Source organism: Protopterus annectens, chromosome 10.part0, assembly GCF_019279795.1.
Source record: "Protopterus annectens isolate FY-2018-M chromosome 10.part0, PAN1.0, whole genome shotgun sequence".
Taxonomy (NCBI): Eukaryota; Metazoa; Chordata; order Ceratodontiformes; family Protopteridae; genus Protopterus; species Protopterus annectens.
In genome coordinates this window covers 328,197,334-328,216,398 of record NC_056744.1, presented here as the reverse complement: position 1 = coordinate 328,216,398, position 19,065 = coordinate 328,197,334, and the positions used below count along the sequence as shown (strand labels likewise).

Genomic DNA, 19,065 nt, shown 5'->3' with positions numbered 1-19,065 from the left:
TACTACAGTGGACACATGGTGGTCAAAGTTTAGGTCACAGTCTACTTGTGTGCCCAAATCCCTCACTACAGCATTCGTACTTAAGTTGTTGTTTATTTGATAGTTAGTAGGGACATTGCTTTTACCGAAGGGAATAATGATGCATTTTTTTGGATTTAGTTTGGGTCCATGGCTTTGGCACCACTTATTGGTCTCTGTAAGCACCTCTTGGAGTACACTGACATAATTTGGGGAGTCAGTGATCTCGCCAGGTTTGCAGTTGTCAGCAAACGTGGTCAGCCACAGCCCCTTTGTTTTGCTCTGAATTTCCGAGAAGTAAATACCAAACAAAAGGGAGCCCAGTACTGACCCTTGTGGAACCCCACTGGTAACAGGTCTGGAGGTGGAGTCACCCACTTTGATAACGTGTACGGTGAGTGAGCCAATTTGTGACTCATCTAACAGCAAAGGGGTTGGCATTTAGGTGGGTGAGTTTGGCAATGATGCCTGAATGGGGGATTGTGCCAAAATCCTTTGCCAAGTCCAGATATGCTGTGTGCACCGTTTTGCCCTCATCCATGGCCCTGGTCACATTTCTGAAGAAGTCAACTAGGTTTAATAGGCATGTTTGACCCTTTACAAAGCCAAACTGGGTTGGATCAAGGCTTTGGAGGTCACTTATATTTTTATTTATGAGTTCCATGATGATATATATGTTCCATGGCCTGGAAGATAAGGCTAGTCAGGCTTATGGGTCTATAATTCCCCAGATCTGTTGCTAAGCCGCTCTTGTGGAGAGGGATAAAGGTTGCAGTTTTCCATTCAGCCCTGGCAAATCCTGTATTCGGGTTGTGGTTAAATAGGGTGCCTATAGGGTGCCTAAGGGGGTGGCTAATTCCTGTTTTACTTTGTTTAGAATGCAGCCTGGGATGCCATCAGGACACATAAAGGCTGTGTTTTTTTGCCTTAGACAGAGCTTTGATGACCTGTTGTTTAGCTATATAGGGTGGGGGAACTGTTGAAGGTATGGTCTGTAATATGTTTGGAGGTGATAAAGGGGAGAAATTTTCGTCAAACCTATCTGCTGGTAGGTTAGCAATTTCTGCAGCATCAGTGCATGTGATATCATTTGTCACTAGTTCAGCGTACATCTGGGTCCTACTTTTAGGCAATGGATGTAGCTGAAGAAAGCCTTATGGTTATCCTTAGCTGTGTTTGCTAAATTCTTTTTGAAGTTGCCCTTAGAGAATTTTATAAGTTGCCTTATTTGTTTATTTAGGCTTAGGATGGTTCTTTTCCAGTGCTGGGACCTCCCTTTGGTATTCTTTGACAACAGCTTCTTACTCTTGTTGTATAGTTTAGTTACTGGAGATGTCCACAAGGGTGGCTTGATTTTTCTTGAGACTCTTACTTTGCTCCTATCTGGCACAGCTGAGTGTATACATTTGTATAAGTGTTGGTACAGGGCATCAGAGTATACTTTAGTATAGTTGCCAAGATCATCTGTGGGAACTGGTACTTGGAAATCATTTATGCCAACCCATAGGAGGGTATAGTTGGCTTTGGTGAAGTTTTTTAATCTGACTTCACCTCTTTTGGGTTCTAGAATTATTGCTACTTCAAAAGTGACTGATGTATGATCAGATTTTACTTATGAGGGCCCTTCATTTATGGTAGCGCAACGGTCTCTCATGTTAGTGAGAACCAGGTCAAGTATACTTGAGCCCCTTGTAGGATTTTGTACAATTTGTTCCATGGCATTTGAGTTAACAAAGTCAAGGAACTTTTGTACAAGTAAGTTAGGGCTTATATAGGTTTGCCAGTTGATGGTAGGATAGTTAACATCCCCCATAAAAGAGTGTTAGGTTGTTTTTTGACTGACTCAAGTAAAGCCAAAGAAGCTGCATAAGCATCTTGGTTCATGGAGGAGGACCTGTAACTAGCAATGACTTGAAGGGGTGTCTTACCCACAGTAATCGGAACTTGGAGTAGCTCCATAGAGTTATCTTGTCTAACAAGTAAACAAACGATCTCCTAGCATAGTAACTACTGCTAAATTGAAGACACGCTGTGCCAAGATAAGCCAACGTGACATCCAAATGACTCCTTATAGAACTAATGGTGCTACATTTTGTAGGCAGCAGTACGGAAGGTGGATTCATTTGTACAGCCCTGTGAAAAGCACATTGTATCTTTACACTTTCTTGAACATTCTTTGAATGCTTTTTTCTATTTTGTAACAGTTTAGTACTGTTGGCAGCTGCAGTAAGAAAGCTTGGTCCCTGGCAAATTTGCTAATATGTTTTCTTTTTCTTAATTAAACTTTGAAGTATATGCATCTACAATAGAAATGTTTTATTATTTTATTTATTTATTTTATTTTATTTGACATTTGTTTACCGGAGTAGTCTGACTGAGTCTACAGAACCCATTTTCAGCAGAGGCCCGGGGAGAAAAGCTCCACATACAGTACAATAAAGGCACAGTAAAATCCAATCCAATACAAATCCCATTAGAAATACTATACAACATAAGTTGAAAGAACAAACTATGTTGCACAATGTTTCAATATGTATACCACACATCTAGATGATTCTATAGAGTTAAAAACATTATAGGCAGTAATAGTCACTCTCACTATACATGATGTAGTGTCAAGAAAAAAAATGTTTATCTCAGACAGGTGTGCCAGGTAAGTAGTAGGTATTTCTAACTTTGTGTGCATTTATGCGTATCTCACAATCTTCATATTTGTATGTTTTTAATGCCCCAACAGTCCTGACTATCTAGCTGTTACCACTTACCCCTTTGTTCTGTATGACTGGGACAAAAGCTGTTGGTGATGCAGCCATCTTTCAGGTCTGCAAGGATTGTTATTATTTTGGATGTTAGTATTTTTAGAGTCTGTCCCCTCCACTAGGGCAGACGGGGTGATTGTATTACCCCTTCCCCTATGGGCATGCTCATATCCACTTATTTCTCTTGAAGTCTAGTATGCAAAATGGCTGGATGGAGCCAAACATGTCCCCTAACCCCAGGTACTACACACCGAAACCTCTTTCTGCCCAGTAGATGTTAGCTTTAGACCATGCTGGACTTCTTCCCTCCACCAGGATGGGCGAGCAACTGCTCACTGTCATCCTCTCCAGTGGCTGAACACTAACTAATCGATCATAGGTTATCTGGGTCAGTAAGAACTTTGTCCCTCTACTCCATGGAGCTAGGCATCTCTCAGGCTTTTTGCTCTGGAACACTAAAATGTTTGCCAGTGGTCTTTTAAGAGTAGAATTTCTAGGTATTGTAGCCATAAAATGCTTGACGTTTGCACAAAAATGTAGTTAATCTCTTCATAAGTGAGCTGGATTGATCTTAAAGACCCTTTTTTAGTCATGGCACAGGTAGTGGGGGTAAAGGCAAATGTTATAGACATAGAGAATCTAGAGTGGCTAGTGAAACAGCACATCTTTTGCAGATGGGAACAATGAACATATTGACAGTGAGTGAACATGAAGCCCGCATAAACGGTAACTCCGGAATAAATCACGATCCCTGAAACTGTGTGGCAGCAATGCTAATCTCCATCACACCTTTCAAAAGATAAGCATTGGATCTAGATTCAGGAGGTGGAGAAGGTGACCATGGAGAGTAAGCACTGAAGATAGGAAGTAAGTCTGAATAACAAATGTCAAACATACATTTGAGAGGTGTGCAGAGGATAGAGGGATAAAGACACAGTGCAGATGCAGAGGATAAATGTATAAAGACACAGTGCAGATGCAGAGGATAGAGGGATAAAGACACAGTGCAGATGCAGAGGATAGAGGGATAAAGACACAGTGCAGATGCAGAGGATAGAGGGATAAAACACAGTGCAGATGCAGAGGATAGAGGGATAAAGACACAGTGCAGATGATCATCAGGTAAGAGCTCATAAGGTGTGAGTCTGAAATGGATTACTGCACATAGTATGCAGGTGAGCAGGTCATTGTAAGTGACAACAGAGACACAGTTCAGAGACAGCTATACTCTGCACCAGCTCTGTCATCTGAGACAGTGCTGTAGTGCAATGCCAGATGTCTGCCAGTGAGGTGTATGTCCCCATCCATGACACTAGAAGGGGTAACCCAGCTCACAGTGGTATGGTATAAGATGTAAAGTAAACCTCAAACACACACACACTTCCATCCAAATGCAGAGACACACACATGCAAGTGCAGACAACCAGTTGCTGTACATATGTATACACGTATGTGTTCCCATGGTTCTACCTGACTTCGTCGACAGCGCAGAAGACCGACAGCGGAATTCGGAGCTCCAGAAGATCGAAACGAAGAAGACCGGCCGAATCGCGAGTGGCAGAACATCGACAATGCAGAAGACCGACACGACGGATGACAACACCAACGCCGAGGATGCCGACATGGGGAAAGGCTGTGTGAGTATGCGGTAGTGACGGACGTAGTGCGAGGCAGGTAAGTGTGGAGATTGACGGTCTGTGGGGATAGGGGTGGGTTAAGTGAGTTAGGGTTAGGGCGATAGGGTGGGTTAAGTGAGTTAGGGTTAGGGAGGCGATAGGGTGGGTTAAGTGAGTTAGGGTTAGGGTTTATAGGGGTGGGTTAAGTGAGTTAGGTTAGGGTTTATAGGGAGTTAAGTGAGTTAGGGTTAGGAGCGGTAGGTAAGTGTGCGATAGTGACGGACCTTAGGGTTAGGGTAAGGTTTAGTGTGGGCTTGTAAGGATTTTGGTGTGCTTGTGTTGTGTGTGTGGTTTGTGGAATGGGGATGTGTTTTGTTTTTAATTGTTATTGTGGTGTGTGCAGTGTATGGGGTTTCGTGTTTGTGTACCGTCGGTTATTTCGTTGTCGGTTATGTGTGGTTTCGTGTTTATGGACTGTCGAATATGTGGTGTCGGTGATGTGGTTGTCGGTGTTGTGTGGTTTCGACTATGTCAGGTAGAACCGTTCCCATACACGTCCACAGATCTGGGGCACACAGACGTACAGGATATGCAATAATAGTAGTGCAGACAACCAGTTGCTGTACATATGTACACACGTATGTGTTCCCATACACGTCCACAGATCTGGGGCACACAGACGTACAGGATATGCAATAATAGTAGTGCAGACAACCAGTTGCTGTACATATGTATACACGTATGTGTTCCCATACACGTCCACAGATCTGGGGCACACAGACGTACAGGATATGCAATAATAGTAGTGCAGACAACCAGTTGCTGTACATATGTACACACGTATGTGTTCCCATACACGTCCACAGATCTGGGGCACACAGACGTACAGGATATGCAATAATAGTAGTGCAGACAACCAGTTGCTGTACATATGTATACACGTATGTGTTCCCATACACGTCCACAGATCTGGGGCACACAGACGTACAGGATATGCAATAATAGTAGTGCAGACAACCAGTTGCTGTACATATGTATACACGTATGTGTTCCCATACACGTCCACAGATCTGGGGCAGACAGACGTACAGGATATGCAATAATAGTAGTGCAGACAACCAGTTGCTGTACATATGTATACACGTATGTGTTCCCATACACGTCCACAGATCTGGGGCACACAGACGTACAGGATATGCAATAATAGTAGTGCAGACAACCAGTTGCTGTACATATGTACACACGTATGTGTTCCCATACACGTCCACAGATCTGGGGCACACAGACGTACAGGATATGCAATAATAGTAGTGCAGACAATCAGTTGCTGTACATATGTACACACGTATGTGTTCCCATACACGTCCACAGATCTGGGGCACACAGACGTACAGGATATGCAATAATAGTAGTGCAGACAACCAGTTGCTGTACATATGTACACACGTATGTGTTCCCATACACGTCCACAGATCTGGGGCAGACAGACGTACAGGATATGCAATAATAGTAGTGCAGACAACCAGTTGCTGTACATATGTACACATGTATGTGTTCCCATACACGTCCACAGATCTGGGGCACACAGACGTACAGGATATGCAATAATAGTAGTGCAGACAACCAGTTGCTGTACATATGTACACACGTATGTGTTCCCATACACGTCCACAGATCTGGGGCACACAGACGTACAGGATATGCAATAATAGTAGTGCAGACAACCAGTTGCTGTACATATGTACACACGTATGTGTTCCCATACACGTCCACAGATCTGGGGCACACAGACGTACAGGATATGCAATAATAGTAGTGCAGACAACCAGTTGCTGTACATATGTACACACGTATGTGTTCCCATACACGTCCACAGATCTGGGGCACACAGACGTACAGGATATGCAATAATAGTAGTGCAGACAATCAGTTGCTGTACATATGTACACACGTATGTGTTCCCATACACGTCCACAGATCTGGGGCAGACAGACGTACAGGATATGCAATAATAGTAGTGCAGACAATCAGTTGCTGTACATATGTACACACGTATGTGTTCCCATACACGTCCACAGATCTGGGGCAGACAGACGTACAGGATATGCAATAATAGTAGTGCAGACAACCAGTTGCTGTACATATGTACACACGTATGTGTTCCCATACACGTCCACAGATCTGGGGCACACAGAGGTACAGGATATGCAATAATAGTAGTGCAGACAACCAGTTGCTGTACATATGTACACACGTATGTGTTCCCATACACGTCCACAGATCTGGGGCACACAGACGTACAGGATATGCAATAATAGTAGTGCAGACAACCAGTTGCTGTACATATGTACACACGTATGTGTTCCCATACACGCCCACAGATCTGGGGCACACAGACGACAGGATATGCAATAATAGTAGTGCAGACAACCAGTTGCTGTACATATGTATACACGTATGTGTTCGCATACACGCCCAGAGATCTGGGGCAGACAGACGTACAGGATATGCAATAATAGTAGTGCAGACAACCAGTTGCTGTACATATGTACACACGTATGTGTTCCCATACACGCCCACAGAACTGGGGCACAGAGACGTACAGGATATGCAATAATAGTAGTGCAGACAACCAGTTGCTGTACATATGTACACACGTATGTGTTCCCATACACGCCCACAGATCTGGGGCACACAGGCGTACAGGATATGCAATAATAGTAGTGCAGACAACCAGTTGCTGTACATATGTACACACGTATGTGTTCCCATACACGCCCACAGATCTGGGGCACACAGGCGACAGGATATGCAATAATAGTAGTGCAGACAACCAGTTGCTGTACATATGTACACACGTATGTGTTCCCATACACGCCCACAGATCTGGGGCACACAGGCGTACAGGATATGCAATAATAGTAGTGCAGACAACCAGTTGCTGTACATATGTACACACGTATGTGTTCCCATACACGTCCACAGATCTGGGGCACACAGACGTACAGGATATGCAATAATAGTAGTGCAGACAACCAGTTGCTGTACATATGTACACACGTATGTGTTCCCATACACGCCCACAGATCTGGGGCACACAGACGTACAGGATATGCAATAATAGTAGTGCAGACAATCAGTTGCTGTACATATGTACACACGTATGTGTTCCCATACACGTCCACAGATCTGGGGCACACAGGCGTACAGGATATGCAATAATAGTAGTGCAGTCAACCAGTTGCTGTACATATGTACACACGTATGTGTTCCCATACACGCCCACAGATCTGGGGCACACAGGCGTACAGGATATGCAATAATAGTAGTGCAGACAACCAGTTGCTGTACATATGTACACACGTATGTGTTCCCATACACGCCCACAGATCTGGGGCACACAGGCGTACAGGATATGCAATAATAGTAGTGCAGACAACCAGTTGCTGTACATATGTACACACGTATGTGTTCCCATACACGTCCACAGATCTGGGGCACACAGACGTACAGGATATGCAATAATAGTAGTGCAGACAACCAGTTGCTGTACATATGTACACACGTATGTGTTCCCATACACGTCCACAGATCTGGGGCACACAGGCGTACAGGATATGCAATAATAGTAGTGCAGACAACCAGTTGCTGTACATATGTACACACGTATGTGTTCCCATACACGTCCACAGATCTGGGGCACACAGACGTACAGGATATGCAATAATAGTAGTGCAGACAACCAGTTGCTGTACATATGTACACACGTATGTGTTCCCATACACGTCCACAGATCTGGGGCACACAGCCGTACAGGATATGCAATAATAGTAGTGCAGACAACCAGTTGCTGTACATATGTACACACGTATGTGTTCCCATACACGTCCACAGATCTGGGGCACACAGACGTACAGGATATGCAATAATAGTAGTGCAGACAACCAGTTGCTGTACATATGTACACACGTATGTGTTCCCATACACGGCCACAGATGTGGGGCACACAGACGACAGGATATGCAATAATAGTAGTGCAGACAACCAGTTGCTGTACATATGTACACACGTATGTGTTCCCATACACGTCCACAGATCTGGGGCACACAGACGTACAGGATATGCAATAATAGTAGTGCAGACAACCAGTTGCTGTACATATGTACACACGTATGTGTTCCCATACACGTCCACAGATCTGGGGCACACAGTCGTACAGGATATGCAATAATAGTAGTGCAGTCAACCAGTTGCTGTACATATGTACACACGTATGTGTTCCCATACACGCCCACAGATCTGGGGCACACAGGCGTACAGGATATGCAATAATAGTAGTGCAGACAACCAGTTGCTGTACATATGTACACACGTATGTGTTCCCATACACGTCCACAGATCTGGGGCACACAGACGTACAGGATATGCAATAATAGTAGTGCAGACAACCAGTTGCTGTACATATGTACACACGTATGTGTTCCCATACACGCCCACAGATCTGGGGCACACAGGCGTACAGGATATGCAATAATAGTAGTGCAGACAACCAGTTGCTGTACATATGTACACACGTATGTGTTCCCATACACGTCCACAGATCTGGGGCACACAGACGTACAGGATATGCAATAATAGTAGTGCAGACAACCAGTTGCTGTACATATGTACACACGTATGTGTTCCCATACACGTCCACAGATCTGGGGCACACAGGCGTACAGGATATGCAATAATAGTAGTGCAGACAACCAGTTGCTGTACATATGTACACACGTATGTGTTCCCATACACGTCCACAGATCTGGGGCAGACAGACGTACAGGATATGCAATAATAGTAGTGCAGACAACCAGTTGCTGTACATATGTACACACGTATGTGTTCCCATACACGTCCACAGATCTGGGGCACACATGTTCCCATACACGTGCACAGATCTGGGGCACACATGTTCCCATACACGTGCACAGATCTGGGGCACACAGACGTACAGGATATGCAATAATAGTAGTGCAGACAACCAGTTGCTGTACATATGTATACACGTATGTGTTCCCATACACGTCCACAGATCTGGGGCACACAGACGTACAGCATATGCAATAATAGTAGTGCAGACAACCAGTTGCTGTACATATGTACACACGTATGTGTTCCCATACACGTCCACAGATCTGGGGCACACAGACGTACAGGATATGCAATAATAGTAGTGCAGACAACCAGTTGCTGTACATATGTACACACGTATGTGTTCCCATACACGTCCACAGATCTGGGGCACACATGTTCCCATACACGTGCACAGATCTGGGGCACACATGTTCCCATACACGTGCACAGATCTGGGGCACACAGACGTACAGGATATGCAATAATAGTAGTGCAGACAACCAGTTGCTGTACATATGTACACACGTATGTGTTCCCATACACGTCCACAGATCTGGGGCACACAGACGTACAGGATATGCAATAATAGTAGTGCAGACAACCAGTTGCTGTACATATGTACACACGTATGTGTTCCCATACACGTCCACAGATCTGGGGCACACAGACGACAGGATATGCAATAATAGTAGTGCAGACAACCAGTTGCTGTACATATGTACACACGTATGTGTTCCCATACACGTCCACAGATCTGGGGCACACAGACGTACAGGATATGCAATAATAGTAGTGCAGACAACCAGTTGCTGTACATATGTACACACGTATGTGTTCCCATACACGTCCACAGATCTGGGGCACACATGTTCCCATACACGTGCACAGATCTGGGGCACACAGACGTACAGGATATGCAATAATAGTAGTTCCATAACCTGCTGCCATTCGTGATGGGGAAGATCTGCTTTGTAGGTGCTTTGACTCACAATTATTTACTCAAACTTCTCCACAAGAACCCAAAAGGCTGTAGAAAAATGCAAGGCATTAACATTAATGATCCAGTACAAGGTCATGATGAGGGGTAATTGTGTTTGGGTGACATTAATCACTGAGTAAAAGGTCATAATGAGGTGTTAGTGAGGTGACATTAATCATTGAGTACAAGGTCATAATGAGATGTAATTGGGGTGACAGTTATCTTCAAGTATAAGGTCATAATAAGGTGTAACTGGGGTGGCATTAATCATGTAGTACAAAGTCATAATGAGGTGTAACTGAGGCAGTGTTAATCATTGAGTACAAGGTCATAATGAGGGGTAATTGGGGTGACAATAATCATTGAGTATGAGGTGTAATTGGGTGGATTTAATATTCGAGTACAAGGTCATAATAAGTTTTAACTGGGGTGACATTAATCGAGTACAAGGTTATAATGAGATGTAATTGGGGTGACAGTTATCTTCAAGTATAAGGTCATAATAAGGTGTAACTGGGGTGACATTAATCATGTAGTACAAAGTCATAATGAGGTGTAACTGAGGCAATGTTAATCATTGAGTACAAGGTCATAATGAGGGGTAATTGGGGTGACAATAATCATTGAGTATGAGGTGTAATTGGGTGGATTTAATATTCGAGTACAAGGTCATAATAAGTTTTAACTGGGGTGACATTAATTGAGTACAAGGTTATAATGAGATGTAATTGGGGTGACATTAATCGGTGAGTACAACGTCATAATGGGGTATAATTGGGATGACATTAGTCATAGTCTGTAATGTCATAATGAGGTGTAATTGAGGTAGCATTAATTATAGCTCAAGAGGTTAGGTATAAAGCCTTATGTCACTCGGTGGATAGCCAACTGGCTCACAGAAAGGAGTCAGGAAGTTAGAATAGGGGAGTCCACCTTCATAAACAGGCCATCAGGGATCAGTCCTTGAATCGCTCCTTTTTGGCATTTACTTTTCTGAAGTCAAGGCCAATGTTCTGTAGCCTCTGGCTGATCAAGTTTGCAGATGATTCCGAATTAGGAGCAGTCATGGAATCTCACACTGACATTAATATTCTCCAGAAAGGGCTGACACCGACAAATAACTTGTGTCAGGGCCATGGACTAAAACTAAATGCCAAGAAATGCATAATAGTATCCTTCAGGAAGTCATCCATCTCTGGTAACTATCATATTGACAACACACTGCTATGAGTTGACCCAGTAGTCGGGGACTTGGGGACACACATAGACAGTAATCCAGCCTTTGGCCATCATGTGTCTACACTAGTAAGGAAGTCTTTCTGTATTGTGCAACTTATAAACAAATGTATAGCATCTAGGTCCAAGGAAGTCATCGTTCCACTGTTCTCAGCATTCATCAGACCTATAGCTGAGTTAAATGCCCCTTTGGTATGCATCTTACCAGGCATATCCAAACAATTGGAACATCCACAGAGGTTCCTCACTAAAAGTATACAGCCTGTAAGTAACATGTCCTCTGCAGACTGCCTCATGGCTCTATCCCTGTATTCTGTCTCCTACAGGCTGTTGAGGAGAGATCTATGCCTGACATACAGGGCATTGTTAGACCCCACACTGATGGACCTCCTGTATATCCGCAAAATAAACAGCAGAGGAATTATCCATTTTAAAGACTTAAACCTTGTCTGTGATATAAATAGGACCTACTGGAGAAACAGGTATGTATCCCAGAGACTACCTCTTGTCTGGAACAGGCTCCCCATCCATGTGAAGCAGAGTTCCTCCCTAAACCAGTTCAAGTGTAACTTGGACAATTGGATGGGAAACTGGAAATTCATCCCTGGTGTGGCCTCTTTGTCTGTAATGGACACAGGTAACCTGTAAATTGTTCATCTCCCAGGCCATAATTTTAAATGTTTCATCTTCCAACCCCCTGCTTACATGTATCAAGGGTACGAGAACTTGTCAGAAATTTGGGATACCAGGCAAGGCTTAAAAAGGCCCTAATGTTCATTAACTTAGTACACACCTATAAACCTATAGAGTACAAGGTCATGATGAGGTGTAGTTGGGGTCTGGTGAGGAATAGCTGGTAATGAGCTTCCTTGGAGCATCACCATTTGTTGCTTAATTGGATCTGTGCTGATTGTCAGTCATCCAGGTGTCAGCACTGTGTGAATGACTTGTTCTGTAGATCTGTGCATCACAACACCGATATATGTGTATATATATATATTTATATATATATATATATATATATATATATATATATATATATATATATATATATATATATAAATATATATATATACGGTTTCACTTGAGAATCTCGAACTACTGAATATTGAACTTCACTAGCTCGAGACCGAAGTGTCAAAACTGCACTTGTGCGAAACTGCAGAATCCCGAATGCGGAAATGTCGAATTCGCGGTTGTGGAGTCATGTACATGACTTGGAATTCCCTGTGTTCGTGATGTGCAGTGTGGTATGTGGATGTAGCTGGAGATTCAGGTAAGTGATGTTTTACTATAGGTTTTGGGTAGGGATTTTAGTGTGTGTGAGTGTGTTTGGAGTTTTGGGGTGTGGGTTAGGGTAGGTAGGTAAGGTTGTGACTGTGTAAATGTTGAGAATGGTGGTATTTGTACGTATGTGATGGGTGTTTGTGCAAGGGGAGTGTAGAATGTGTAGTGGTGTTTTTTTGTTATACAGGGTCCACGCATGTGTTTGTTTTGTTGTGCTTATGTGTTTTGTTGGTTTGTAGTGTAGGGAGGAAGGTGTATGTGTGCTTGTTTTGTGTCTGGAGTGTGTATGTGGGCAGTTGCGATTTTGAATTTTGCGCTTTTGGGGTTTCGGGTTTTTCAGTTTTCAGCTTTACAGTCTCGAGATACTGAATTTCGATATTTCAGTATTTCGGGATTGTAAAGTGAAACTATATATATATATATATATATATATATATATATATATATATATATATATATATATATATATATATATATATATATATATATATATATATATATGCACACACACACACACACACACATATATATATATATATATATATATATATATATGTGTGTGTGTGTGTGTGTGTGTGTGTTTAGTTTAGCAAGCAGAAGCACTTTCTGTTCCCCACCACAGGTTATTTGCATGCATCAGTATCTGCCTCCCCTATTGCTTCTCCCACTGTCTGAATGCTGTTGCACTACTGGGAAGTATGCATATTGCTGTACTGCACTCCCTGGACATGTCCACCACATTGTTCAAGTGACCACAGTATTGTTGTTTTGTATGGAACACAAGCTTCTGTGGTACATACCTTGCACAAAGTGTGTACCTTGTACAGATGTCAAAAGAATACTGCCAGTAATAATTTTCATAATTTGGAAGGACAGGAAACCAACAAGATTCTTCAGAGGATTAGCATTCAGAACATTCCTGATTTTTAACTTTGATACTAGAATTGAGTCAGAGCCAAAAATAATAGTCACCCTCTCAGTAAAAGCATTGGTATTTCATCTGGTAACAGTTAATATTGGGAGAAGAGGGATATTATGCAAGGATACTATTGTTAGGTTTGCAGTGTGACATAAAAAAACTGAAACAAAAGATACACTCTTACTGTATCAGAACATTGTCCTGGCACCCATGACTCACTTGTTTTATAGGGCAGAATAGCTGCAGTGCTACGTGGTACTGGCCTGCTGTCTTATGTTTCACACTGTCAGTGTTAGACCAAATAGAAATACAAACACACACACACACACACACACACACACACACACACACACACATATACACACTCTAATAGACATACACACACACACACACACACACACACACACACACACACACACACACACACACACACAGCGGTGTGTTTTTCCATGAATTTCTTCCAGTGACCCCCAACAGACTCACAGTGTTAGGCAGTGTATAGGCACATAGGCTGCTGTGCTTTGCCTGCACACCGTCACCTTTAACGTTTCTGCAACTGTCACAAGGCACTGCTGTCCTGTGAATTTCTCCTTCGACTCTATTGTTAGACAATTTCTGAGTTAGTGTAGTTAGAAATCTGAGGTATGGTGCTGAGTCCCACACGTTGGATGGGGGAGGGTACAGGCACTTATTAGCGGTAGAAGAATGACTTTAGAATTATTAAATTGGGTTTTGGTAAAACCTGGATGAATCACTGGGATTCCCATTAAGGAGGAATTTGTGTGTTACCTGTAACAGGTACTTTCTTACTGCAGCAAATTATCTTAGAGGGACCCTTGTTTAATGGTGACAAATGCATTCCTGCTGTCTCCTGCACTTTGGTGGTCCCTTCATTCAGCACCTACTTTAGGAGTTCCACACATATTGGGTGTGCTTTTTATTTATGAGTCCCCTGCACCTGCCACATATGTGGATAATTGCAGCCACAGTTCTGTCCATTAATGTCTAACAGAGCAAGAATAGTTGCTACTCAGCGGTAAGTCATCCAGGCAGCTATCAGAGGATATTTGTATAGCTATCTCTCCCAGAATGCCACATAAGGACTTAGGAAAGAGACATACAGTAACTGCAGCATGATGTCATCCCATGCTGTCATGAGTGACGTAACCCCTGGTCAGCCTCCCCACTCTGTTACCTTAAGCATGCAGCCCCTCATGAAGTTCCTGATCTCCACTGGAAATTCTTTCATGAGACACACCTCACAACTTGCCTCTCAATCTCCACATCAGGTTACTCCTCTCCTTCCCTCGATCACTTCTTCAGGACCCAATCTGTTACTCCTTCCTGGGTTGTCTGGGTCTTATTCAAGGCACATGTTGCATACATGATGGTGAGGACAAGTATTTATGTATCATTGTAACTTATTGGTGGTACATCTTCAGTGTCTTTTCTTGATTTGCAGGAAGTGTACGTATTCAGTGGCTAAGGGAGCAAAATGGTGAGCTTAGGGTTTAGGCATGTCCTCCAAGTGGGGAAGTCACTTTATAATGCAGCCCAGCAAATGGTGCATATGTGCCCCTTGGTGCATGACCTTAGAAGAAAAAAATGTTGAATGGGAGTGGGAGAACATATTATCCCCATCAGAGACATGTCAGTGAAGACCCTCTTGTACATCTAGATGGCAGTAATGTATCTCCTGTTTCAGAACTTTCTGCTGCATTAAATGCCCAACAGCAGTATCCTTGGGTACCCCCTTCCTCAACAGTGTTAGCCAGTTGAGATCTACTTTTGTCTTGTACAGAAAGGATATCTTTTTTATTTTCTGGTTGCTTCTCAGCCCCTGTATTAAAGTTTAAAATCAGGAATGTTTCCAGCAATATCCTTTAAGGAATCTTGCTTGTTTCCTGTGCATTAAATGGTATCATAACAAACTACATTACAGACAGCCTTCTTCTGAAGTGAACATTTTCAACAACAGATGTCAGAATCACCCCTAATCCTTGCAGTTTCATTGGTGACATCTCTGTTGTTTCAGCTAAATATTCCTGCTTGAGTATGTGATCATTGTCATGTCACCACAATCTCTTTTTAACAGACAGAATAGTGCTGTGTGCTGATATTTTTTTTTTTCTGTTTATTTTTTTTTTACAGAACTGGCTTGTTTACTCCAGACATGGCCTTTGAAGCAATAGTGAAGAAGCAGATAGTGAAGCTGAAGGCTCCATGCTTGAAGTGTGTGGATATGGTCATCGAAGAGTTAATTAACACAGTCCGCCAGTGTGCTAGAAAGGTACTGAGCAACACAAACGTCAGGGTACCACATATTCCACATCTTCCCGTCAGACTGGATATATTCACTGGTGGACATAGCTCTAATATTTCTTTTTGCATTTACAAAAGGTGGATTTGATGTTGTGTTTATATGTGAGCTTGTTTATTCTCTTGTGTTTACTTCATAATTTTGCTGATCTTGAATATCTGACTTGAGACATGATTTAGGCCAGACATTTGACAATGCAAAGTAATTTGCAAAAAAAAAAAATACAAGTGGTGCTTTAGACTTTCTTGTTCACCAGATAGATATTTATCAGGGTGTTGACCAAGGCAGTTCAATCCTTGCAAAAGAAGGGACACCTTGTCTTATTCTACTTGGATGGGTGTGGCTCCTAATGACCATGTGAAGGAAGTAGTGTCCCTGAAGTAGGCAGTTCATTAGTTTTAGCCCCCTGGGGCACAGTAAGCTAGGTGAAATCCTTTCTGGTCCTTTCATGGAGAGATCACCTTCATCAGGATTGAGGTGGATGCTTTCCAGCTTTCTTCATTGACTCTCACAGATGGGTCCACATAGTCTTGAGGGTCTGAACTTGGACCATCCTGCACCTTTTGGGCATGACAGCTGCCACTATCTCCATGGTGCTGTTGCATTCCTGAGGATGCAGCTGACGCAGTGGACAATGAGATGTTAATGGTTAGGTTTCAGACACATTTGACTAGGACCTGGAGTTTTGGACAGTCCCTATCATCTCCAAGTAGACTTCCTTGTCATGCATCCATAGCTGTCACAGGTCCTGACAATGAATGTTTTCCTAGCAGTACAGGGAGCTAACGTCAGCTTAACTAAACCACAGCTGTACCCTATGTCTGTCACTAAACGACAAAGAAAAAGGCATCACTGTTCTTCATACCATCATTATCCTTCATACGCCAGATAACATGAACAGACTGCTTGAGTGACTTGACTAGCCCTGTCATGTTGTAGTGGATTTATAAGCTGCAGATGGATCAGGTCATCCACAAGCAGGAGGCTGCAGGGATTGATCTGCTCTCCACTTTGGAGAAAATAATACACACTGTGGTCAGTGAAGCAGGACAAGGAGAGAGTTCATGGTTATCATACTTTCTACCCATTTGTAAGGGAAAGTCCTTTATACCTTTTACCAAACGTTATGCTTTATCACGTAGTTCGGGTAAGAAAGATCAAAGTTAATTCTCTTTAAACTGCAGTGGCCAAGAATTATGTGGTTTTAACCTGTGAGGTCTCTTGCAATGCAGGAAACTTTCCAGTTTCTAACCAGGGGGTGACCCTTTGCTTAGAACCAAAGTCCCCCCACAGTTAAGGTGTAACTCCACCTTAGGGAGTGAGCGTTGCTGTACATCCCGTGATTCTGCTGGACTAATCTGATAATAATCTCGGAAGTGATGAGGTGGTCAGGAAGCCTTCTAACAGACATTTGTACTCTGCCAAGTGGAACGGTTTCTGCTTTTGGACAGAAGGGTATCCAGTCAGTACTACCACAGTCATCTTGCTGTTCATTGTGTCCTGTCTCAGGCACTTGTAGGATTTGGGCCTCTGTTTCTTTATATACAAGGATCTTATGTTAACTGTTTTTCCCATCATGACCTTATGGAGGTCAGGACTAAGGCCCAGCACAAGTTAGTCAAGCAGAGCTTTAAAGCAGTTCTACATCTCCACCCACATTTGATAAATACTTCCCTCTGAGAGATTTGAACTACAGGATTGACTGGCTTTCTCATCTCACTTTTCATCCCAGTGGCTCAGAGATGTTGAAGTTGATATATTAGTAAACATTTTCTGTTATTGGCATCATGTGTATTCATTGGATGTTGGAGCTGCAGGCCGTCAGAATAAGGATCCATGTCTGGCCTTTCGCAGTGTTGAGATCTTAATTCTTAGTTGTCTAAATATGTCTGGGATGTCCTGTTTTTGTAGAGAAAAGTATTGCTAAAATCACTATTTGTCCTGTAAACTATTTAGCTTTGTGTGCCAGTTGTGCAATTGTATCTACCACATGGATAATCAGGCAGTCAGAACTGGGAGACTTCTGCTGGCTTCACCTTTCATTATGACATCATTCTGTTTGCAGCTAGTAAAGCTGTTTCTCATCATATCTATGGGCACTACTGTAGTGCTGTAAGATGCCCCCTGCATACTGATATCACTGTGTTTACTATTACTTCTTCAGAATTGTTCTCCGTCAAACTTGGTAGCTTTAAGTCAAGTGTGTGTGTGTGTGTGTGTGGGGGTGTGTGTGTGTGTGTGTGTGTGTGTGTGTGTGTGTGTGTGTGTGTGTGTGTGTGTGTGTGTGTGTGTGTGTGTGTGTGTGTGTGAGGTGTGTGTGTGTGTGCATGTGTGAATGTGTGTGTGTGTGTGTGTGTGTGTGTGTGTGTGTGTGTGTGTGTGTGTGTGTGTGTGTGTGTGTGTGTGTGTATGTGAGGGGCTGTGTGTGTGTGTGCATGTGTGAATGTGTGTGTGTGTGTGTGTGTGCATGTGTGTGTGAGGCTAGATGAATGGCTATGGCAGAGATGAAATGAAAAAGAATCATCCAGATAAGCGTAAGGTGGAAGAAAGATGTCCAGGTATTAGGTAACACTGTCACTAACTGGCTTAGAACTGCATAAAGTTTACTAGTTGGTGGAGGGAGACAGTTAGATGACAGATGAGCTAAAAAGGAAAATCAACAGAAAATCAGCTAATACTGCATAGATGAAGCTGTGGTTCTGTAATGAAGCTTGTGCAAATTGCACCACTACAGTGCAGTACAACTCCCCTCGACCTCTGCCTGTAATCCAGCTATGAGTCCCCATGTAGTTCAGCATCTGTTCAGGTCATTGTATGTCACTACAGTGCAGTACAACTCCCCTCGACCTCTGCCTGTAATGCAGCTATGAGTGCCCATGTAGTTCAGCATGTGTTCAGGTCATTGTATGTCACTACAGTGCAGTACAACTCCCCTCGACCTCTGCCTGTAATGCAGCTATGATTGCCCATGTAGTTCAGCATGTGTTCAGGTCATTGTATGTCACAACAGTGCAGTACAACTCCCCTCGACCTCT

General features: G+C 43.0%; 1 protein-coding gene across 3 annotated transcripts in view; it reads left to right on the top strand.

Annotated features, from left to right (window-relative positions):
* Positions 1 to 19,065, top strand: part of DNM3 (dynamin 3) — a 2,680,418-nt gene that overhangs the window by 890,192 nt on the left and 1,771,161 nt on the right. For all 3 annotated transcript variants that reach the window (XM_044085220.1, XM_044085219.1, XM_044085218.1), the window contains exon 10: positions 15,862 to 16,000. In XM_044085220.1, the coding sequence (XP_043941155.1) occupies positions 15,862 to 16,000 (139 nt within the window). The remainder of the gene's footprint in view (positions 1 to 15,861; positions 16,001 to 19,065) is intronic.